Source organism: Pristiophorus japonicus, chromosome 12 (genome assembly GCF_044704955.1).
Source record: "Pristiophorus japonicus isolate sPriJap1 chromosome 12, sPriJap1.hap1, whole genome shotgun sequence".
NCBI classification, from domain to species: Eukaryota; Metazoa; Chordata; class Chondrichthyes; family Pristiophoridae; genus Pristiophorus; species Pristiophorus japonicus.
The window spans coordinates 29,907,071-29,932,443 of record NC_091988.1 but is presented as its reverse complement, the minus strand read 5'-3'; the positions used below and the strand labels follow the sequence as shown (position 1 = coordinate 29,932,443).

The window sequence follows — 25,373 nt, the reverse complement described above, 5'->3', positions numbered from 1 at the left end:
TAGTGTTGGTAGGACATTTTGATGAGCAATCTGACCTACATTTTCAGGGTATAGGAATTTCAACTAAAGTAACATTTTGTTGTGTAAATCCATTGGAGATAAGTTTGTTCAAATTTGCATATTAATTTTCAAAAAGTAGCACTTGTGTAATGATAACCCAGCATAAATTGCAGATTACGGGGAGGGGGAAGAAACGAGACCACATACTTAATATTTGATACCTGAGATTTTGCTGGTAATAAAAAAAAACAAATACGGTGTTTAAAATAAAGCAGCTTTCTGGGTTCATTTAATAGCTGGTAACATCTGATACATTTAAATAAACAAGTTTGAAAAGGCTGACATCAAAATGTTCAGATGTGGAAGATATTTTGTAATAGTTGTAAGTACAAAATGTTAAAATGCAATTAAATCTCAATTTACTGAAAACATTGGCACAATAAGCCAGGCACAAGTCTAAAATTCAGTTAGTAGTAGTACATTCAATTACTCTAAACAATTTTACAAGATCTATACTCATTAGAAATTGTCAATTTAATTGAACTTAGTTTAACTGACTTTTTACATTGTACTTGCATTTTATGTGAATCAATCTGGCGGTTACTTGTCACAGTAACCAGCTTATTTATGATATTTGGTGTCCTACGCTGTTATCGTAGCTTTAATCACAAATAATCAACAACAAATGCAGAACACATCACAGCTTGGACTGCGCTGATTGAAATTGAGTCTTCAGGTATTTCTCATATGCAAGATTTACCTGTAGAAACATAAACCCAGCAAACTTTTCTTTCAAACATTGATAGAAAATTAAATTTCTGCATTTACATAAATATTCCATTTAAAATATATATTCTAACAAAATTAACAGGAAACCTATTTACACAGTTGAACGTGTAACTATTTTGATTGCATTTATGAAAATTGCAGCTTGAACACCTTACAGATTGGCAATACTACCACTCTGAGCGATGTCTCAATGACAAACATTTCCAGTATACACATGAATGAAAACATGTCACGAACCAGTGAAGCTTAACATAGCTTGATCCATTCGAGGTGATTCTATGATCTGGTGTTTGTATTGCATACGTCTTGGAAAATTGTGAGCTGTGCACCTGCGATTTACTCAAGATGCACTTTGAGCACCACCCCTTGCTGATAGCGCTAGTTACCGAATCACACCATGTGTTACATGACTGGAAAATATACCTCGAGACTGAGCATTTGCTTTTTTTGTAAACAAAGTTTTCCAAACCCGCAGTTAAGGCAAGTTCTGACCAATCTGTTCTGACTGTTACAATCTCCCACTCTTCAAATAGTCTATTAAAAATATTCTTGCTCAAGGAAAATACACACTTTCCATCCAGCAGAACAAAGTCATCAACTTGAGTGTCTCCCATTCTCTCAAGCAAATAAATATCAGGTCTCCAGTGTTTCAGGTAGTCGTGTAATTCAGCCACCTTCAGAATAGCACGATCTTGCATGCACCATTACATTACACAGGATATATGGCACAGAAGCAGGCCAATCGGCCCAACCAGTCCATGCCAGCATTTATGCTCCACTCGAGCCGCCTCCCATCTTTCCTCCTCTAACTATCAGCATAACCCTCTATTCCCTTCTCCCTCTCATGCTTACTGAGAATGCATAACATGTATCTATACTATTTGCCTCAACTACTCCCTGTGGTAGCGAGTTCCACATTCTCACCTTAATTTGTGCTTTGATTTCATTTATAGGTGCAAATAAAATGTAATCAGTCGACGAGGAGAGTGCAAGAACATTTCAGAAGAAAAACATTTTGGGAAAGAAGCCCCACAAAATATTGTATCAGCAGCAGTGGGGAAGTTTGTCATAGGGACATGGAGCAAAACTTTATAGAATCAATAGATTGATACAGCAGAGAAGGAGGCCATTCGACCTATCATGCCTGATCTTATAGAGAGCTATCAAATTAGTAACACTCACCTGCTCTTTCCCTACAGCCCTGCAAATTTCCTCCCTCTAGTTCTGTGTTCGTCTTGGCTGGGTGGTGGCACTCCAACTCTGAATTAGAAGGTCATGGGTGCAAGCCCGACCACAAAGGTTTGAGCACATAATCTAGGCTGACACTAGAGCCATACTGAGGAAGTGTTGCACTGTTGGAGGTGCCATATTTCAGATGAGACATTAAACCAATGCCCAGCGGATGTAAAAAAAAAATACAATACTATTCAAAGAAGAGTTGGGGAGCTCTAATGTTCGAGCCAACATCCCTTAAACATCTTCAATCAACAGATTAACTGGTCGGCCATTTAGGACTGAGATGGGGAGAAATATTTTCATTCAAAGGTTTGTGAATATTTGGAATTCTCGACCCGAGGACAGAGGATGCTCAGTCATTGAGTATATTTAAGACAGAATTATAGATTTTCGGATACTAAGGAAATCAAAGGATATGGGGGATAGGGCAGGAAAATGGACTTGAGGTAGGTCAGTTATGATCTTAAGGAGCAGACTCGAAGGGCCGATTCCTGCTCCTATTTTTTATGTCCATTGCTGTTTGTGGGACCTTGCTGTGCATAAATTGGCTGCTGCATATGCCTAGAAATAAACTGATCAAAAATAATTAATTGATTGTAAAGCATAAAGTACCTTTGGGACATCCTAATCACATAAAAGACACTTGTAAAATGCAAGTTTTTCTTTGATGCTGACTTGGAAAAAAGGAATTGGCATGTACAGTGTTGATTGCAAAATTTATGTCTGAACTGGCATCCAAGGGATGCTGGGGGGGGGGGGGGGAAAAGAGATGGACTAGCCAACCCACGCTCCTTTTCAGCACTATATGTAATTATTTGAGTCCACCACCAGTTCAAACTGGGTGTTTGGATGTGTACTGGCTGCAAAAAACAAAAAGGGGGAATTGCAGGCAGTATGTGCCCGAATTTTTGTTGTTGAGCAATGCTTCTTGCCGGCATACAGATTCAAAAATTAGTTTCATTGTGTCATACTTATACAAACATGGGCCTGGAAAACAGAAAGTAAATGTAATTGTTTGGACAAGTCAATGTGATTGTTTAAAATAGAATATGTATACGATTTGGCTCAGTTCGATTTGATTTTATCCCTTCCTTTTTTGTGGGGGAGGCAGGGGGAGAAGGGTGGAGTTGGCAGTTAAATTTTGTATTCAACAACTAAAGTTAATATTGGCTAATGGTTTCATTTTTAAATTTTTTTTTACACTAGTGGTTGCATCAGAAAATCCCAAATCAGGTACAGCACATACCTGATAAGGTTCCCTCTTCCAGTAACTGCACCAACTGATAGTTTCAATTTTCTACACCCAGAATCCAGAGGGTTAAAGGACAATAATCCAATACGTTGTGGAGAATTTTTAATAAAAAAAAACAGGTGTGTTGGGAGCATAGTGGTAGTTAAATTGTAAAAATGGGATTCCCGACCTGAACCCGCCCACTTTTAACAGAAGCGAGGGCCGGGGGCTGGGGGGTGGGTGAGAGGAAACCAGAAAGAGAACGGGTGCGGGCAACCAACCTGCTCCCAGGAGATGGGACATCAATTTAATTATGATGAGGCTGGAAGCCTCTTTTTTAACTTCCAATTTGTTTTTAAACTGCATATGGATGGGTTTTACACAATCCGTAAAACCTGGCAGTTACAGCAAGGAGGGGACTGCTGGAACCAGGAGGCAAGTGCCTTTATAGACTACCTCCTGGATCCAAGGTCCCTGCTGAACCCACACCCTGCGATCGGAAACCCCACACCAGGTCTCCGATCACCGGCCCCCATCGACGATGGCCACGGTCTCTTCATTCACCCCGATCATCCGGCCCCGACCCTCTCCTCCCCCACCCACCGATTTCTGGCTGCCCCCCCGATCCTTTTACCAGCATGGTCAAGGCCCGAAGCCCAACTGCTGCCCCCTCCCTCGTTTCACCAGCAAGACCCGAAGCCCAATCCACCGCGCCCCCCTCCCCCCCCTCGCCGATCCTTTTACCAGCAGGGGTCCAATACCCAATCCTTTTACCGACCTGATCTCTTTGCCCGCCCCCGCCGTCCTTTCACCAGCATGGCCTGATGCCCAACCGACCCCCCCCCCCCCCCCCCCCGATCCTTTTACCGGTCCGATTTCCCTCCCCCCCCCCCGAATCCTTTTATCAGCAAGGCTCAATCCACGATCTCAGGCCGACCCCCGACCCCCACCTATTTTTTTTTTTATTCGTTGCCAATCTTTCCAATTCTTTGTCAAATCACAAACGCCAGAGGTCACATCAAGGATCACTCTGCGCCAATGCTCTTAGCCAAAAGGCCTAGAGCCACTGCACCGTTCCTGGAAGTACTGCAATACCAGGTTCGTGCCATGGAGGTGGATGGGTCAAGCCACCCCACCCACCTCCTATTTCCAAAAAGCATAGGAGAATCACCTTCCTGATCCAGGGAGAACCACGTTAGGGTCATGGTTACTCCCCTGTCAGGTCAGTTACGCATGATCCCCACCTATCCTTTTAATGGCCTTGCCGGATCCCTTGCTCCCTCCTCTGTGCAGCCTAGTGCCACAGGCCTACCTGCCTGCAACCAGCTAGCCTCTCAATCTGGGTGGCCGCAGGTGGGAAATCGAGCCAAATACATGCAAATTGGGTCCTGCCATTAAAGCCGGCTGGGCCTGCTGGCAACCCAGCCTCCTGGGTTTCCCAACCGCCTCGGAGGCCCCCCCCACCACCCACCTCCTTAAAATCCAGCCCACTGTGCCCCTCCAGTTCAAATCATTTTTAAACTTTGCAATGTAGATCTGGTTCTTGCTTTGTGCAATCCAATCTTTAATATTACAGTACAGTATTATGGTGATAGAGTATTTATACTATTGATGTTATGAGATACTGTACTCCAAAAAAAGATGGGCAGCAATTACAACCCTACATCATTTAATTCCCACAATTATGTGATAAGTCCACATCTGCAAGGATAATGCAGATGTGGACATGAGGAACATAGAAAATAAAACTTCAAAACTAGAATTGTGATTGAACTACAAACTGTATCTTTGGCATACAGACGCCTAATAATTAACTGACCACAAGACAATCCTGTGGGATGAATGCAAGTTACTGTAACTTGGTTGTATCAAATGCAGTGACACGAATGAAATACTGGAAGCAACATTCAAGAACTGAACCTCAGTGGGGGAATAGACATAGAAACATAGAAAATAGGTGCAGGAGTAGGCCATTTGGCCCTTCGAACCTGCACCGCCATTCACTGAGTTCATGGCTGAACATGCAACTTCAGTACCCCATTCCTGCTTTCTCGCCATACCCCTTGATTCCCCCGAGTATTATGGACTACATTTAACTCCTTTTTGAATATATTTAGTGAATTGGCCTCAACAACTTCCTGTGGTAGAGAATTCCACAGGTTCACCACTCTCTGGGTGAAGAAGTTTCTCCTCATCTCGGTCCTAAATGGCTTGCCCCTTATCCTTAGACTGTATCCCCTGGTTCTGGACTTGCCCAACATTGGGAACATTCTTCCTGCATCTAACCTGTCTAAACCTGTCAGAATTTTAAATGTTTCTATGAGATCCCCTCTCATTCTTCTGAACTCCAGTGAATACAAGCCCAGTTGATCCAGTCTTTCTTGATATGTCAGTCCCGCCATCCTGGGAATCAGTCTGGTGAACCTTCGCTGCACTCCCTCAATAGCAAGAATGTCCTTCCTCAAGTTAGGAGACCAAAACTGTGCACCAAGGCCCTGTACAACTGCAGTAACACCTCCCTGCCCCTGTACTCAAATCCCCTCGCTATGAAGGCCAACATGCCATTTGCTTTCTTAACCGCCTGCTGTACCTGCATGCCAACCTTCAATGACTGATGTTCCATGACACCCAGGTCTCGTTGCACCTCCCCTTTTCCTAATCTGTCACCATTCAGATAATTGTCTCTGTTTTTACCACCAAAGTGGATAACCTCACATTTATCCACATTATACTTCATCTGCCATGCATTTGCCCACTCACCGAACCTATCCAAGTCACTCTGCAGCCTAATAGCATCCTCCTCGCAGCTCACACTGCCACCCCAACTTAGTGTCATCCGCAAATTTGGAGATACTACATTTAATCCCCTCGTCTAAATCATTAATGTACAATGTAGACAGCTGGGGTCCCAGCACAGAACCTTGCGGTACCCTACTAGTCACTGCCTGCCATTCTGAAAAGTACCCATTTACTCCTACTCTTTGCTTCTTGTCTGCCAACCAGTTCTCAATCCACGTCAGCACACTACCCCCAATCCCATGTGTTTTAACTTTGCACATTAATCTCTTGTGTGGAACCTTGTCGAAGGCCTTCTGAAAGTCCAAATACACATCATCAATTGGTTCTCCCTTGTCCACTCTACTGGAAACATCCTCAAAAAATTCCAGATTATTTGTCCACCTTGTCCACTCTACTGGAAACATCCTCAAAAAATTCCAGATTATTTGTCAAGCACGATTTCCCTTTCACAAATCCATGCTGACTTGGACCTATCATGTCACCTCTTTCCAAATGCGCTGCTATGACATCCTTAATAATTGATTCCATCATTTTACCCACTACCGATGTCAGGCTGTAACATTCCCTGTTTTCTCTCCCTCCTTTTTTTAAAAAAGTGGGGTTACTTTTTCACAGTGCTGTTTTGATCAAATAAAATGAGTACAAGATGAATGTGTTGCTTTTGTCCAAAAGAAATTAACAAATGAGTATTTCAGCAGTTGGTAAATAAGCTTGGTAAAAGGATCATAAAAAGTGCTTCACTCAATATTTCCAGCATTGAGGTAAATCAACATCCAGGCCATTACCATCACTCCATAGTTATATTTCAGAAAGTATGAAGCACCAATGAGCAGGGGGGAGAAGAGAAGCAGATTCTGCTGCTTGCATAAAATTGTGAACATGTTCTATTCTGAACACATTATTCATGATTTTGCTGCAATTAGCGTGCAAATGAAATCTTCCCAGGCAACATCACTGGGAATGCTGTATGTACAATGGTTATCCAACCAATGAAGCTGAGGGTACCTTTGCATTTGTGGGGGCTTTCTGAGCCCATTCGAAGAGGCGTTGGTAAGCATGGCCATCATAGTTACCAATTGCAGAATTCAGCTGTTGGTCAGGATAATCAAATGCATCCACTATTGAGACAGCATCTTTCCTAAAACAGTAACATTAGTATATTAATGAAGCTTATTTAGACTGTGGTCTTTCAGGCTTATTTATTCATCCAACAGATTTTTTAAATAAAAACAATTATATATATACTTAATTGAAATTTTAAAGTGAAAGTACTAGTATTTATTAGGAATACTGATAGATGTCAAGTGGTATTGCTCAACAGTCAGAGACCTGAAGTTCAGTTTCTAATGCTTACCATGGAAGTAGTTCACCCACCGCTGGAATACAGAAACATTACTGAACAACTTGCTCTAATTTTCTCTTTCCGAAATGAGTCTGCTGACATTTTGCTTTTCTGATTTAGCGATGTATCCTGGAAGGTCAGTAAATCACTTTCTGTATTGACATGAAGTTCAACTACAGCTAAAATCTTTGGCTTTTAAATAAACTTTACAAATACAACTATAAGATTCCAACTCATTTTGGCTTTGGACCAAAGTTTTCAAGTGGGCTGTCTGGAAATTTCTAATTTACAAACGAACAGTTTTTATAACAGAAGTCCATATTTCCCATTTTTGCATCTTATGATATTAATCTTTAAAGGTTCTCAATGAATTGTCATCAAGAGTAAAGCAAACATCAGAAGTAAATCACTGATCCAATTTCCTGTCCAATTAGTTCTGTACTTGGCAATGGTTGTAGTCCTAACCACACATGAGCAAAAGTCAAACGCAAGCAGCAATTTGATCAGCATATTCTAAAACAGGAAGTGATGCAAAGGTATATTCTGCATAATGTTTTGAAAAATAAATTGGTCAATCTTGGATTCAAAAATAGGTAATTGCTTGCAGTTTATGATCATAACAAAAATCTACTTTGCAATGGTTAGTGGCTTTTTACTTCATCCGATTATGAACTGAAGCTGGCCAAGTACAATAAAAGACGTGCAAACATTTTTCCTCATTTCATTGCATGTGTGTACAAATAAATCACTTTACCGGACAAGAGCTAGAAGATCCAGTTGAGAAGCGTTCACCAAGTCCAGTTGCTTTCCAGTCATATAGCCATCATATAAGAAATCCCCAGCATTGACCAGAATGCCAGTCAATGCATAAAGGTCACACAACATTTTGATCACTTGCTGGATTTCAGGCTCAAGCTTCACTGTCTCAACAAAGTTCTTCACAACTATGTAATGGCAGTGAGCCTGAAAAATCAGAAAAAACACAGCTCAAACAGAAACTTTGACCTGAATAGAAGTCAATGGAATGCACACCTCCTGCCTGCAAAGGTTTCTTCCCAAATGTATGAAACTAAATGAACTAATGTTATGATTGTATCTAATTTACTGCACAGTGGAGTCAGTAAGGAGAGTGGAAATGGAGTATTGCCAAAGCATTATGTTATGTGAACTCGTTCTGTCACTGTTCACTCTCACCAATGCATAGATCCAGGGATTCTAGTCACAATTCAGAGGAAAGGGATACAAGGTTTGACACAAACACAGAAAAGAGATGAAAATGCTTTGAGTGGATGGCTCTTGCACAAGACAAGTTCGATGAGCTGAATCAATTTTCTTGTTCCTACCTACATATGTTTTTTCCTCAAAGCTTCCTCATACTGATACCAAATCAATACAAAATGTAAAAACAGAAATGAGAAGACGACACTGATGTGGAGTCTGATGTTTGAAAAATATGATGCCATAATATGTAACCTGATCCCTTGCATGAAATCTAAATATACATTTAACTGTTAGTTGCTGAACGATTCATTGAAGGAGCAAGTGCTCAGGCTTTGGAAAATCTGTGACTTTCCCTCTCATACCCCAATACAATTTTTCAAGTCGTCTTGTTCTCCTAGGGTGGAGTCAATTTGTGATACAACCGTCATAGGTAAAACTGTTCCTGGCTGTAGTTGGTTATCTATCATAAATGCAAGAACATTTAGTGATTCAGATGAAATGTAACTGCAAGTTAATTATGGATGAATTGACATTTATTACATGAGCAAGGAAATGAGAATCTATAAACTATAATCTTACAGTGGTAGCCCTTGCAAGCTGCACAGATGTGCTATTCCAGGCAACATACTGCTCGACTCCAGACTGATGCAGAGACTGCAACTTGATCCCAGCATCCTTAATCAGCCTGAAGGAGATAGAACATCACATAAGTAAGCTTAAAAGATAGCTTAATCAGATTCAAAATGGTTCTTCAATTGAGTTATTACTTAGTGTATTGTCGAGGTAATGTTCCTGATGTTGGGGAAGTCCAGAACTAAGGGTCACAGTCTAAGGATAAGGGGTAAGCCATCTAGGACCGAGATGAGGAGAAACTTTTTCACCCAGAGAATTGTGAACCTGTGGAATTCTCTACCACAAAGTTGTTGAGTCCAGTTCGTTGGATATATTCAAAAAGGAGTTAGATGTGGCTCTTACAGCTAAAAGGGATCAGGGGGTATGGAGAGAAGGCTGGGGTGGGGTATTGAAAGTTGCATGATCATATTGAATGGTGGTGCAGGCTCGAAGGGCCGAATGGCCTGCTCCTGCACCTATTTTCTATGTTTCTATTACATTAAAAAGATTATTCTGCACTACTAAATTATACTATAGTGACATTAAGATTTTGCATTTATTTAAATTATTTAAGGAAGGAATCTGAGTGGCTAGCACATTGAATAATACTAAATAGATAAGTCTTATAGGATCCAATAATCACAATTAAACAAGTAGAATACAAGATTTTAAGCAGATGAAAAAACACAGAATGATGCACACTACAATAAAAACGAACTGCTCGGTTAATCATGCCAATATTATAATGGACGTGACTGCTGCCAACAAAGCTGAAGTAGTTGTGCACGCGCAGTAAAGTATTTTTTTGGTTGTTCGCTTCGTTGGGAAGGGAGCGGGCACATTAAAAAAAGCCGGCAACATCATGCTTCTGGTTGCTGCATCTTCCAGATTAATGTGCAGTATGCTTCTGCACAGCTTCTGGTTGTTGGCAACAGTCACTCAAAGTGGAGTTTCTTTAGGAAAAGAAATTCCAACCATGTTCTTTTCACAATATCATCCGAAAATATGATTAGTATTATTTCCCATTAGCCTACTGAAGTTTAAATTCCATTATCATTCATTATAATTGTTTAGTAAGGGTATCATAATGTATTAACAGTGAGTTATACGCATCAATCATGTTGATAACTGGAAAATCACCTCAATGTCAGCTGCGGCTCAGTCAGTAGCACTCTCACCTCTGAGTCAGAAGGTTGTGGGTTTCCCTCCAGAGACATTGAGCACATATTCTAGGTTGACACTCCAAGGCAATACTGAGCGAGTGTTGCACTGTTGGAGGTGCCATCTTTTGAATGAGCTGTTAAAACCGAGGCCCCGTCTGCCCTCTGAGATTGATGTGAAAGATCCCATGAGAGAAGAGCAGGTGAGTTCTCCCTGGCCAATATTTATCCCTCCAATAACATTACTAAAACAGATTATCTGGTGATCACATTGCTGTTTGTGGGGCCTTGCCTTACACAAATTGGCAGCCACTTTTCCTACAAGAGTGACTACAAAAGTAATTCATTGCTGTAAAGCCCTTTAGGACCTCCTGAGGTTGTGAAAGGTGCTATCTAAATGCAAGTCTTTCTTTTTCCTTTATCACTGGAAAGCAACACTCAGAAAAAATTTAAAACGCTATTTAACAGTCGTAATAATAATAAAAAATTGTAAAAGTTGGACAGGTGGCATCTTCATATTGCAAAACATTTCTGACCGTACTTTGTACCATTTCCAGGCTCGAACCCTTGTGCCCTGGTGATCAGAACTGAATATATTATTTCATATCCAGTACCTAAAAATAAAGGTAGCAACCTGGGGAAGCTGCAACACAGGACTATATGCATGTTAAACAGCGGAAGCAGCATGTTATAGACAGAGCGAAGCGATCCCACAATCAACAGATCAGATCAAAGCCCTGCAGTCCTGCCACAGCCAGTCGTGAATGGTGGTGGACAATTAAACAACTAACGGGAGAAGGAGGCTCAATAAATATCCCCATCCTCAATGATGGCGGAGCCCAGCAGGCAAGTGCAAAAGACAAGGCTGAAGCGTTTGCAACCATCTTCAGCCAGAAGTGCTGAGTGGATGATTCATATCGGCCTCCTCCTGAGCTCCCCACCATCACAGAAGCCAGTTTTCAGCCAATTCGATTCACTCCACATGATATCAAGAAGCGGCTGAGTGCACTGGATACAGCAAAGGCTATGGGCCCCGACAACATCCCGGCTGTCGTGCTGAAGACTTGTGCTCCAGAACTAGCCGCGGCTCCAGCCCAGCTGTTCCAGTACAGCTACAACGCTGGCATTTACCTGACAATGTGGAAAACTGCCCAGGTATGTCCAGTCCACAAAAAAAAAAGACAAATTCAATCTGGCTAATTACCGCCTCATCAGTCGATCAATCATCAGCAGAGTGATGGAAGATGTCGTTGACAGTGCTATCAAGCGGCCCTTACTCACGAATGCCTGCTCACCGATGCTCAGTTTGGGTTCTGCCAGGACCACTCGCCTCCAGACCTCATTACAGCCTTGGTCCAAACATGTACAAAAGAGCTGAATTCCAGAGGTGAGGTGCGAGTGACTGCCCTGGACATTAAGACAGTATTTGACCGAGTGTGGCATCAAGGAGCAATATAAAATTTAAGTCAATGGAAATCAGAGGGGAAACTCTCCACTGGCTGGAGTCATACCTAGCACAAAAGGAAGATGGTTGTGGTTGTTGGAGGTCAATCATTCCAGCCCCAGGTCATCGCTGCAGGAGTTCCTCAGGGCCGTATCCTAAGCCCAACCATCTTCCGCTGCTTCATCAATGACTGTCCCTTCATCATAAGATCAGAAGTAGGGATGTTCGCTGATGATTGCACAGTGTTCAGTTCCAATCGGAAATGAAGCAGTCTATGCCCACATGCAGCAAGACCTGGATGACATTCAGGCTTGTGCTGATAAGTGGCAAATAACATTCTCCCCACACAAGTTCCAAGCACTGATCATCACCAACAAGCGAGAGTCTAACTGTTGTGTATCTGTAAAGCATGCACTCCCATGTTCCGCCACCAGGTAGTGCATCCCCTGAAGTCCTAAGGGATCCCAACATCCCTTGGGAACACTGTATATAAGCCGGCCCCTAAGGCCTGTTCCTCACTCTGGAGTGTCTTAATAAAGACTGAGGTCACTGTTACTTTAATCTCCGTGTGCAGTCTCATCTGTGTTTGGAACACAATAACTGCCGACGAGTATACGAATCCAACGCAAAGATGCAGAAAACCGTGGGCATCCTGGAGAAGTTCCTGGAGGATGAGGACTGGGAAGCCTATGTCGAACAGCTAGACCAGTACTTTGTAGCCAACGATCTGGACCGAGAAGGAAGCACTGCAAAAAGGAGAGCGGTCCTCCTCACGGTCTGCGGGGCACCAACCTACAGCCTCATAAAGAATCTTCTGGCTCCAGTGAAATCCACAGATATATTTTATGAGGAGCTGTGTACACTGGTTCGGGAGCATCTTAACCCGAGGGAGAGTGTGCTGATGGCGAGGTATCGGTTCTACACATGCCAGTGATCTGAAGAGCTACGTTGCCGAACTAAGGCAACTTGCAGGACAATGTGAGTTTGATGGCTACCTGGAGCAGATGCTCAGAGACTTTTTTGTACTGGGCATTGGCCACGAGACCATCCTACATAAACGTTTGACTGTAGAGACACCGACCCTCAGTAAGGCCATTGCGATAGCACACCAGTAATAACACCAAATAAATCTCTCAGCACACAAGTGCTAGCAATTTTCATAAATTAACTGGAACTGTGTTTGTGAGCAGAAATGTACAGGGCAGAAACCACGAGTCTGCAACTGCCAGCAGGCCTCAGATGACCCAGATGACTCAGAGTCCACAACAAAGGATGAATGCAAGGCAATTCACACCTTGTTGGCGTTGTGGAGGCTTCCATTCAGCCTATTCATGCCGCTTCAAAAGGATATGTTTGCAAGAGCTGTGGAAAAATGGGGTACCTCCAACGAGCTTGCAGCAAAACCTGCTAACCACCATGTGGCAGAGGAAGATCAGTCCATGGTGGATCAAAGCAATTTTGAGCCTGAGAGAGGAGGCAGATGCTGAAGTATACTGGGTGCATACATTTTTGACGAAATGTCCACCTATAATGCTAAATGTAAAATTGAATGGCTTACGCGTAGCCATGGAACTGGACACCGGCACTAGCCAATCCATCATGAGTAAAAAGATGTTTGAGAGTCTGTGGTGCAACAAGGCACTCAGACCAGCCCTGAGCCCCATCCACACGAAACGGAAAACGTACACCAAAGAGCTCATCACTGTCCTGGGCAGCGCCATGGTCAAGGTCACCTACGAGGGCACGATGCACGAACTGTCACTCTGGATTGTCCTGGGCGATGGCCCCACACTGCTTGGAAGGAGCTGGCTGGGCAAAATCCGATGGAACTGGGATGACATCAGAGCGCTATCATATGTCGATGAGGCCTCATGTATACAGGTTCTTCACAAATTTCCTTCTCTTTTTGAGCCAGGCATTGGAAACTTTTCCGGGGCGAAGGTGCGGATCCACTTGGTCCCAGAGGCACGATCCATTCACCACAAGGCGCAAACGGTACCTCACATGATAAGGGAGAGAGTGGAAATCAAGCTGGACAGGCTGCAACGCGAGGGCATCATCTCCCCAGTGGAATTCAGCGAGTGGGCCAGCCCGATTGTTCCAGTACTCAAAAGTGATGGCACGGTCAGGATTTGCGGCGATTATAAAGTAACCATTAATCATTTCTCGCTACAGGACCAATACCCGCTACCTAAGGCAGTCGACCTATTTGCGACGCTGGCAGGAGGCAAGACGTTCACCAAGCTCAACCTGACTTCGGCCTACATGACGCAGGAGCTGAAGGAGTCTTCAAAGGGCCTCACCTGCATCAACACGCACAAGGGACTGTTCGTCTACAACAGATGCCCGTTTGGAATTCGGTCGGCTGCATCGATCTTCCAGAGAAACATGGAGAGCTGGTTCAAGTCGGTACCACGCACGGTAGTTTTTCAGGACGACATATTGGTCATGGGTCGGGACACTGTCGAGCACCTACCAAACCTGGAGGTCCTCCACCGACTGGATCGCGTAGGGCTGCGGCTGAAGAGGTCGAAATGCGTCTTCATGGCAACAGAAGTGGAGATTTTGGGGAGAAAGATCGTGGCGGACGGCATTCGGCCCACAGACGCCAAGACAGAGGCTATCAGGAACGTGCCCAGGCCACAGAACGTCAGAGCTGCGGTTGTTCCTGGGACTCCTCAACTATTTTGGTAACTTCCTACTGGGGTTAAGCACCTTCTTAGAGCCCCTACAAGTGTTATTGCGTAAAGGTGAGAACAGTGTATGGGGAAAAAAAACAAGTAATTGCTTTTGAGAAAGCCAGAAACATTTTATGCTCCAACAAGCTGCTTGTATTGTATAAGACTTGTGCTAGCATGTGATGCGTCATTGTACGGAGTCGGGTGTGTATTACAACAAGCTAACGTTGCGGGGAAGTTGCAACCTGTTGCCTGTGCCTCCAGGAGCTTGTCTAAGGCCGAGAGGGCCTACAGCATGATTGAGAAAGAGGCATGAGCATGTGTGTTTGGGGTAAAGAAAATACATCAGTACCTGTTTGGCCTCAAATTTGAGCTGGAAACTGATCACAAGCCCCTCTTATCCCTGCTCACTGAAAACAAGGGGATAAGTACTAATGCCTCAGCCCGCATACAAAGATGGGCACTCGCACTATCAGTGTATAACTATACCATCCGCCACAGGCCATGCACCGAGAACTGTGCGGATGCTCTCAGTCGGCTACCATTGCCCACCTCGGGGGTGGAAATGGCGCAGGCTGCAAACTTGTTGATGGTGGCGCAGCCCGCAGACTTGTTGATGGTCATGGAAGCGTTTGAAAATGATAAACCACCTGTCACGTCCTGCCAGATTAGGATTTGGACCAGCCAAGATCCTCTGCTGTCCCTAGTAAAAAACTGTGTACTGCATGGGAGCTGGGCCAGCATCCCCGTTGAAATGCAAGAGCTAATCAAGCCGTTCCAGCGGCAAAAGGACGAACTGTCCATTCAGGCAGACTGCCTGTTGTGGGGTAACTGCATAGTGCTACCCAAAAAGGGCAGGGAGATGTTCATCTCGGATCTCCACAGCACACACCCGGGTATAGTAATGATGAAAGTGATAGCCAGATCCCACGTGTGGTGGCCCGGTAGCGACTCTGACTTAAGAGTCCTGTGTACGGCAATGCAGCGTGTGTGCTCAGTTGAGCAACGTGCCCAGAGAGGCATCACTAAGTTTGTGGTCCTGGCCCTCCAGACCATGGTCAAGGATCCATGTCAACTATGTGGGCCCTTTTCTTGGTAAAATGTTCCTGGTGGTGGTGGATGCTTTTTCAAAATGTGAAATAATGTCGGGAAGCACCGCCACCGCCACCATTGAAAGCCTGAGGGCCATGTTTGCCACCCACGGCCTGCCTGACATACTGGTCATTGAGAACATGCCATGTTTCCCCAGTGCTGAATTTAAAGACTTTATGACCTGCAGTGGGATCAAACAGGTCACCTCAGCCCCATTTAAATCAGCCTCCAAGGGGCAGGCAGAGCGGGCAGTACAAACAATTAAACAAAGCCTTAAACGAGTCACAGAAGGCTCACTCCAAATCCACCTGTCCCGAGTACTGCTCTGCTACCGCACGAGACCCCACTCGCTCACAGGGGTGCCCCCGGCTGAGCTACTCATGAAATGGACATTTAAAACTAGACTCTCACTGGTTCACCCCAGCCTGCATGATCAGGTAGAGAGCAGGCGGCAGCAACAAAATGTAAACGATGGTCGCGCCACTGTCACGACAAATTGATCTGAATGACCCTGTGTATGTGCTAAACTATGGACATGGTCCCAAGTGGATTGCGGGCACGGTGATAGCTAAATAAGGGAGTAGGGTGTTTGTAGTCAAACTAGACAATGGACAAATTTGCAGAAAGCACCTGGACCTGGAAATGAGGCTGCGGTTCACAGACTGCCCTGAACAACCCACAGCAGACACCACCTTCTTTGAGCCCACAACACACACCCAAAGGATCAACGACACCACCCCGGACCAGGAAACTGAACCCAACAACCCAGCAAGGCCAGGCTCACCCAGCAGCCCTGCAGGGCCAACAACATGCCAGCCCAGCGAGGGCACAGCCAATTGTACTGAGGCAGTCCACCAGGGAAAGAAAGGCTCCCAACCGCCTCATCTTGTAAATAGTTTTCACTTTGACTTGGGGGGGGGGGGGGGGGTGGGGGTGGGGGCAGGGGGAAGTGATGTTGTGTATCTGTAAAGCATGCACTCCCATGTTCCGCCACCCTGAAGTCCCAAGGGATCCCAGCATCCCTTGGGAGCACTGTATATATGCCGGCCCCTAAAACCTGTTACTCACTCTGGAGTGTCTTATTAAAGACTGAGGTCACTGTTACTTTAACCTCCCTGTGTGCAGTCTCATCTGTGTTAGGAGCACAATACTAACCACCTTCCCTTGATATTCAACGGCATTACCATCGCCAAATCCCCCACCATCAACAGCCTGGGGGTCACCATTGATCAGAAACGTAACTGGACCAGCCACATAAATACTGTGGCAACAAGAGCGGGTCAGAGACTGGATATTCTGCAGTGCCTCACCTCCTGACTCCCCAAAGTATTTCCACCATCTAGACGGTACAAGTCAACAGTGTGATGGAATACTCTCCACTTGCCTGGGTGAGTGCAGCTCCATCAACACTAAAGAAGCTCAACACCATCCAGAACAAAGCAGCCCACTTAATTGGTACCCCATTCACCACCTTCAACATTCATTCCCTCCACCACCGGCGCACCATGGCTGGCAGTGTGTACCATCTATAAGCAACTCACCACGGCTTCTTCGGCAGCACCTCCCAAACCTGCAACCGCTACCACCCAGAAGGACAAGGGCATCAGAGCACTATCAACTGCAAGTTCCCCTCCATCTTCGCTTGGAAATATATCGCCATTCTTCATTGTCACTGGGTCAAAATCCTGGAACTCCCTCCCTAACAGAACTGTGGGCAGCTCACCACCACCTTTTCAAGGACAATTAGAGATGGGCAATAAATACTGGCCTTGCCAGTGATGCCCACATCATGGAATGAATAAAAGAAAAGTTATGGTCTGACCAGAGCCCTGTACGATTTCAGCGTCATTGGCTCAGACTTTTATTCTACTGATTTGGCAATATAATTTAGTCTTCTGTTTACTTTGATGATCGCTGCTTTGCAATAATTGGATGTCACCAGTACTGAGCCTAATATCACTGCTAGATATCTCTTGGGCTCTTTTCTGGTTAGTTCCAATGCCATTCATTAAGCTCAAGGAGATTTTCCATTTCCATTATTTTAATGGATGGAAAATCACAAACACTTCCTAATTTGCACGAGGGCAACTGAAGTAGAAAACCTACTCAAATGAACCATACTTTCCATTTATATGTATTCAATTTCTGCCCAATGGAAAAGGTTACACAAGACCTTTTGGAATTCCTTAGCTGCTTTGTCAAATTTTGCTGTCTTCTAGTTTATGTGTGAATTTGACCAATTTACATAGAATAATCTGGATTTTTTTAGTGTGGCTGCAAATATGATAATTTTGCAGTAACAAAAGAGCAAGTATTAAGTAGATTATAGACAATTCAGATGGATACGATGTATGGTTCCTGACCATGAGGTGATTGTGTCGAATTATGAATATTTTCTATAAATCATTAGATTTTGTAGATCTCAGAAGACACCTCGACTAGGTCGCCTGAATGATCTAATGGATCAATAGCAAATTGGCACCGTTGTCCCTCAACACTGTATAGCTGCTTTCACTATCCATGGCAACAGACCTGTGCTCTACAATTGTGGACTAGTTTGTTTTCTGTTAATCACTCCCACTATTTTGTTTCTCTTCTAGTTTTGACTGAGTATCTGGTGGACCATTCTCCTTGATGTAGCTCGACCTTCTCGCTTCCCATTCCAACTGAATCACTGTTCCTTTAAGTTCTCCTCAACCTTCACACTTAATCCACATAAAGGTCACCATGATGATGACTTTTTTGTTGAATCCTATCACCATCAATCCCCATGTGTTTTCAGCAACTTGCTTATGTTCCCAATGGCTCTCTACATTTCATACATTCTCACAGATTCATACAGCTATATCTGTGCTAATTGCAGTTTACTCCAAGGCCTTTTAGATCCACCTAAAGTGATCTGCATAAAAATGAGTCATAACTTCATTTAAATATTATAATGCATCTAAATTATTGCCTCACACCATTTTGCACTTGCCAGCTCTACCTCACTACCACTTCTCTCAACCTCTCCACGGTCTTTAAATTGTCAGACTGCTTGTCCAACATCCAGTACTGGATGAGAAGAAATTTTCTCCAATTAAATATTGGAAAGACCGAAGCCATTGTCTTTTGTGCCCACCACAAACTGTGTTCCCTAGCCACCCACTCCATCTGTCTCCATAGCATCTGTCTGAGACTGAACCAGACTGTTCGCAACCTAGGCGTCATATTTGACCCTGAAATGAGCTTCAGCCACATATCCGCAGCATAACTAAAACCGCCTTTTTCCACCTCCGTAACACTGCCAGTCTCCGCCCCTGCCTCAGCTCATCTGCTGCTGAAACCCTCATCCATGCCTTTACCTCTAGACTTGGCTACTCCAACGCACACCTGGCTGGCCTCCTACATTCTACCCTATGTAAACTTGAGGTCATCCAAAACTCGGCAGCGCGTGTCCTAACTCGCGCCAAGTCCCACTCACCCATCACCCCTGTGCTCGTTGACCTACATCGGCTCCCGGCTAAGCAACGCCTCGATTTCAAAATTCTCATCCTTGTTTATAAATCCCTCCATGGCCTCACCCTTCCCTATCTTTAATCTCCTTCAGCCTCGCAACCTCCACCCCCTCCCCAGAGATGTCAACGTTCCTCAAATTATGCCCTCTTGAGCACCCCTGAATATAACTGCTCAACCATTGGTAGCCATGCCTTCAGCTGCCTGGGCCTCAAGCTCTGGAACTCCCTCCCTAAACCTCTCTACCTCTCTTTCCTCCTTTAAGATGCTCCTTAAAACCTACCTCTTTGACTAAGCTTTTGGTCATCTGCCATAATTTCTTGTCATGTGGCTCGGTGTCAAATTTATTTGTTTTGTCTTATAACATCTCTGTAAAGCGCCTTGGAACATTTTACTACGTTAAAGGAGCTATATAAATACAAGCTGTTGTTGGCTAGACCAGGATTTAACTTGAATTTCACTTATTCCATTTGGCATAGGCCTGATGGAAGCTCTATGAATGATGGAGCTCTTAAAGGGTCATAGTTTTTTAAGGTTTTTTTGGAAATTAAGTTTATTTTAACAGGAACTGACTATTTGTACTGCCCTTTATTGGTCCTTCTGTTCCAAAGTGAAACTGTTCTAACTGACTAGAACTGGAGCAAACTAAATGACGAAAATTCCGATTTCTAAGATACTCCGTTCTACACCAGTTGCTCCTAAAAATCAGGAGCAAATCATGTGGAAACTTGGGGCCTTTGTGACATTCAAAAAATCTATTTATAAATCTTGCGTCACAATTTCCTGATACAGATTCCTGTTCTCTGAATCCACTTTCTATTCTGCTAATTCTTGGTCTATTTCACTGATGAATTTCAACCCTACAACAGCATTGTAACTGACCTGTGTGCCCTGTGCTTGTATGCCTCTATATACATGAATGGCTTGAGGAAATCCATTTTCTCCTTTGCAGAACAATGAAGAGAGATGGGTTCAGACAGGTAAGAGACAGACTGGGGCAAAGGCTCCCCACAATCTACTTTAGTAAGGCACTTCATCAGAAACCTAAAATGGAGAAAGAAAATTACATCAGTTCTAGCGTGTCAAAAATCATGCTTGTATAGAGGGGTAATTTTGTAAGTCCAGGCTGGCAGAGGGGAGTCTCATCCAGTGACTGTATGGAACTTGCACATTTACCCAGAGAAAATTGACAGAGGAGCTATTTAACTCAGACTTCCCAAGTTACTATTTTACTAAACTGTTATGCATTAGTATCTTTGCTTATTTAACATATTGGCCCAGATTTTGCAGTGGTAATGACAGCAAAACTGTCAGCGTTCATTGTCATTACCCCTCTGAAACTTCAGAATTTAGCGCATGCACACAAACGTGGAAATCTTGAAGTTGCGGTCAATCATTCCCTGCTCTGCCACAGGTTGCGCTGTTTAACTCCCCATAGTCGGCAATCAGTGAAATCAGTTGAACTGACGAAAACTTAAGCTTTTCCGATTTAATGTCGCTGCTTAAAACCCCATTAAAGGTTAAGCCTTGTTGGAATAGTGTAACTGGGGTTTTAAAAGGTGTATTTGTCTGCCGTTCTGGCACAGAAAAAAGTTTTATATTTGTCGAATGTCAAATTTCTCCATGATGATAGAAAATGACTAGGTTTTTAAAATAACGAAACATTTTTTAAAATTCTAAAGTTTGATAATGGTAGTTCAGCTCCTACTTTAATCCCATGTATATTTCTCAATCTTTATTTTGCTCTCAGTAAAAATTTAAAAAGTGAATTAAATCAGTGCTTTTTATTTCCTGGTTTGTAGTCTGAGAATATTCTTCCATGTGATTAGCTGCTTAGACAGCCTGATAATATCACAGCTGCTTCGCGATCAGGATCCCTTTTGACAGCGCCACAATCAATTGAATGTCAGGAAACCAAGTTTTTGTTGCTGACCATGAAGAAAGCTGCCAATATAGATCTCATGATCTCTGTGGGCAGCTTTCTTCGTGGTCAGCGGCGACTGCAAATTGTATTTCAGCATTATATTTTTTATTAAGCACAGCCTTTTGTTATTTATACCCTTTTAAAGTTCCTCTGTACCTTCTGGTCACCATTCTATGGCTGAGAGGTTGGACAGGTAACCTACTTCTCAGCCTCCAAAGTAGCATACTTAGTTAGTGGCAGCCGTAGCTCAGTTGGTAGCACTCTCGCCAGAGTCAGAAGGTTGTGGGTTCAAGTCCCACTCCAGAGTCTTAAGCACAAAAATTTAGACTGACACTTTACTGAGGGAGGCGACGTCTTTCGGATGAGACATTAAACCGAGGCCGCAGCTGCGCACGCAGGTGGATGTAAAAGATCCTAGGGCACTATTTCGAAGAAGAGCAGGGGCGTTATCTCCGATGTCCTAGCCAATATTTATCCCTCAATCAGAATCTAAAACAGATTATTTGGACAGTATCACATTGCTGTCTGTGGGAACTTGCTGTGTGCAAATTGGCTGCCATGTTTCCTACAGTCCAATAGTGACTACACTTCAAAAATAAATTAATTGGCTGTAAAGTGCTTTGGGACATCTAGTGGGCTTGAGAGGCGCTATATAAATGTAAGTCTTTCTTTTTCTTTCCTTGCACTATAACTAACTACTAAAAAGGTGCTGACTCAGCCGATTTCTCTTCTTCCCAAGAGGGATGTTCCTGACCTTTACTCAGCACTCCTCTGTCAACCTGTCATTATGAACCTGTGTCCTATCATAAGGGTGTAAGGAAATGTAAAACATAATAAGTTGCCAACTTGACCTAGCTAAAGGGTACCATCATCATCAGCAGCAGTCCCTCAGAATCGAGGAAGACTTGCTTCCACTCTTTAAAAATGAGTCCTTAGTTGGCTGAACAGCCCAATACGAGAACCACAGACCCCGTCACAGGTGGGACAGTCATTGAGGGAAAGGATGGGTGGGAGAGGTTTGTTGCACGCTCTTTCCGCTGCCTGCGCTTGATTTCTGCATGCTCTCGGCGATGAGACTCGAGGTGCTCGGCGCCCTCCTGGATGCACTTCCTCCACTTAGGGCAGTCTTTGGCCAGGGACTCCTAATTGTCACTGGGAAGTTGCACTTTTTCAGGGAGGCTTTCAGGGTATCCCTGTAACGTTTCCTCTGCCCACCTTTGGCTCGTTTGCTGTGAAGGAGTTCAGAGTAGAGCATTTGCTTTGGGAGTCTCATGTCTGGCATGCGAACAATGTGACCTGCCCAGCGGAGCTGATCAAGTATGGTCAGTGCTTCAATGCTGGGGATTTTAGCCTGGTTGAGGACGCTAATGTTGGTGCATCTGTCCTCCCAGGGGATGTGTAGGATCTTGCGGAGACATTGTTGATGGTATTTCTCCAGCGACTTGAGGTGTCTACTGTACATGGTCCATGTCTCTGAGCCATACAGGAGGGCAGGTATTACTACAGCCCTGTAGACCATGAGTTTGGTGGCAGTTTTGAGGGCCCGATCTTCAAACACTCTTTTCCTCAGGCGGCCGAAGGCTGCACTGGCGCACTGGAGGTGGTGTTGAATCTAGTCATCAATGTCTGCTCTTGTTGATAGTAGGCTCCCGAGGTATGGGAAATGGTCCACATTGTCCAGGGCCGCGCCGTGGATCTTGATGACTGGGGGTCAGTGCTGTGCGGCGAGGACAGACTGATGGAGGACCTTTATCTTACGAATGTTTAGCGTAAAGCCCATGCTTTCGTATGCCTCAGTAAATATAAGTACCATGGGATAATTAATATGTGAGATTAACTGAAAAATGCCTAGAAGAGATTAGAGTAGTTAAGATTGGAAAACTACTGAGACCAGATAAGCTAAGAAAAACTGGAGCATCATAAAGCAATCCTACACCAAAAACAGGTTATGTGTATACTGCAGAACTGGTTTGTCAGGTTGAGACCAAGGATACCATATGGTTCTACGACTAAATCAGACGTTGTGACCAAAGTAGGTGCGTTTTAATAAAATATATGAATATGGGATGGAGTTATGCATTCTTTCTTACTCAAAGCTATGAACTGTTTTGGATGGGAGTAGCTCTTAGCCCCAATGGGTATCCGGATTGTGAGTATAATAGACATATTTGCTTGCTTGTAATCATGTATATGTTCAATAAATATATAAAGTGAACTTATCTCTGGTGTCCAAGCCTTTCTTAGGACGGTAGTAGAAGTTCTTTATGGTCCAACGTAGGAATGTAAATAAGGCTTAAATACTCTGGCAATTGCAGAAGATTTTTTGAACAACTTAAAGCATCTGCATCACACAGCTTAGATATATAAAACAGGTAACATGCAAATTCTATTTTATAAATCTGTTCAATAGGAGCCCTCAGCTACTTTGGGGGGAAAAAACAAATACTACGTGACCACTGAGGCAGTGTTTGATTCATTTTAGCCTAGAAATTGCTGTCAGTCTAAAGGCTTACACCAGTGGCAATTGAGCATTACTGGACAGCAATTTGGAAAGTCTACCGTTTCCTTTAACTTCCATTGGTTTCTGTAGGGGCCAAGTCAGACTCAAAAGTCTGACTCCAGCCGGGTTCGCAAGCAGAGCAGGCTGCTGATGTTGGACTAAAGGCACTGATCCAGGAGCTGGGGCTGAGATTGTGGTGTGAATAGAGGGGATCTCAGAGCTAGGCCTGTTGCTGGGAGTGCAATATCCTGGAAAGTGAAGGGCAGCCTGGTTGCCAGTCTGAGGCAGAAGTCAGCAGGGGGGCGGGGGTCTTGGGGATGGACTGGTGCCACAACTGCAAAATCCCCAGGCCCAGATTTCAAGGAATGAGGTCCCAAAGGGCTGACATAACTTTATTCCGGCACATGGAGGTTTGTAGGGTGATGTTGATACACCCCTGCCTGTCCAACTGTGGTACAGCACATTGAGACTCCAACTCAATGCATCTATAAAAGCAAGTAACCCGAACAATTACAACAGCTGTGCTGTTTGTTGAACATTTTATATATTTGACTATGGATTTATCACCCTATAGACACATGTAGAACAGATGATTTGAAACAAACTTTACAGAGCAATCTCATTTAAAGTTGGTTTCCAGTCATACCGTGCAGTCTGCAATTGCATTACGGTGTTTTCTCCTTCATAGGTACAGGAGGCTACCACTCGAGTGTAAAGAGCAGGTAAACCACTGAGCAGCGAGTAACCATGGCCACCACAAGCCCTGCGACACACTTCGACTCCAGCACCGCAGGACTCTGATATCATAGCTTTCAGGCCTGCTGACAAGGCATGGAGCTGCAGAAAAATAAAGAGTTGGATAAGTGCCTGTAGATTCTATATTTAAAAATATCCAACAGCTGTCATTTCCCTTTTCTCAAGAAAGTATTTTATTGGCTAATATTTATCCCTCAACCGACAGTTCACAGGCAATTAACTACTTTTCCAAGTGTAGTAATGTAGGGAAACACAGCAGCCAATTTGACTAAAGCAAGGTCCCACAAATAGCAACAAGATTAACAACCAAATAATTTGTTTTAGTGATGTTAGTTGAAGAATAAATGTTGGTCAGGAAGGCAGCAGACTTCCAGCTTGGTAACATCGCCCACCTTTGCCCCTGCCACAGCCGATATGTTGCTGAAACCCTCATCCATTCCCTTTATCCCCCCTAGACTCAACTATTTCAATGTTCTCCTGACTGGCCTACCATTGTCCACTCTATAAACTTCAGCTCATCCAAAACTCTGCTGCCCATATCCTATTCTGTACCAAGCTCCAATGTACTGACCTACATTGGCTCCTGATCCCTGAATGCCTCCAGTTTATAATTTTCATCCTTGTGTCTAAATATCTATAGGGCCTTGCCCCTCTCTAACCTCCTCAAGGCCTACAACGCTTCTAGCCTCGGCACATCCTCCCTTTGACAGCTATGTCTTCAGCAGTCCAGACTTTGTGCTCTGAATTCTCCTTAAACATCTCCACACTCCCCATTTCCTTTAAAGCCCTCCTTAAAATTCACCTCTTTGACCAAGCTTTCAGTCACTCCTAATATTTTCATCTAAGGATATTTTTCTATGTTAAATATGCTATATAAATGGAAGTTGCATTTGTTACTGTTCTGTGTCTCACTGCTTTCATGTATGATTCTACCAGCAAAAAATCTGATTAGCTGCGAGTACAGATTGGCCAAATGACATGGTATTTTCTGCCTTTCAATTTTGAAGTACAGGATAATGCCTTAAGCTTCTCTGCTGCAGTGTTATAACTAAGGGATATCTGTTAATCTCATGATACATACAAGGACATGGGTT

General features: G+C 43.9%; 1 protein-coding gene across 1 annotated transcript in view; it reads right to left on the bottom strand.

The window, feature by feature from the left end:
- Positions 1–260: 260 nt before the first annotated feature.
- The window catches only part of LOC139277160 (peroxisomal acyl-coenzyme A oxidase 2-like), a 69,475-nt gene continuing 44,362 nt past the window's right edge, over positions 261–25,373 (bottom strand). The window contains exons 9-14 of the mRNA XM_070895239.1: positions 24,170–24,360; positions 19,982–20,143; positions 9,198–9,303; positions 8,152–8,360; positions 7,061–7,193; positions 261–760 (exon numbers count right to left, since the gene is read on the bottom strand). Of these exons, the coding sequence (XP_070751340.1) occupies positions 698–760; positions 7,061–7,193; positions 8,152–8,360; positions 9,198–9,303; positions 19,982–20,143; positions 24,170–24,360 (864 nt within the window). The 3' untranslated portion in view covers positions 261–697. The remainder of the gene's footprint in view (positions 761–7,060; positions 7,194–8,151; positions 8,361–9,197; positions 9,304–19,981; positions 20,144–24,169; positions 24,361–25,373) is intronic.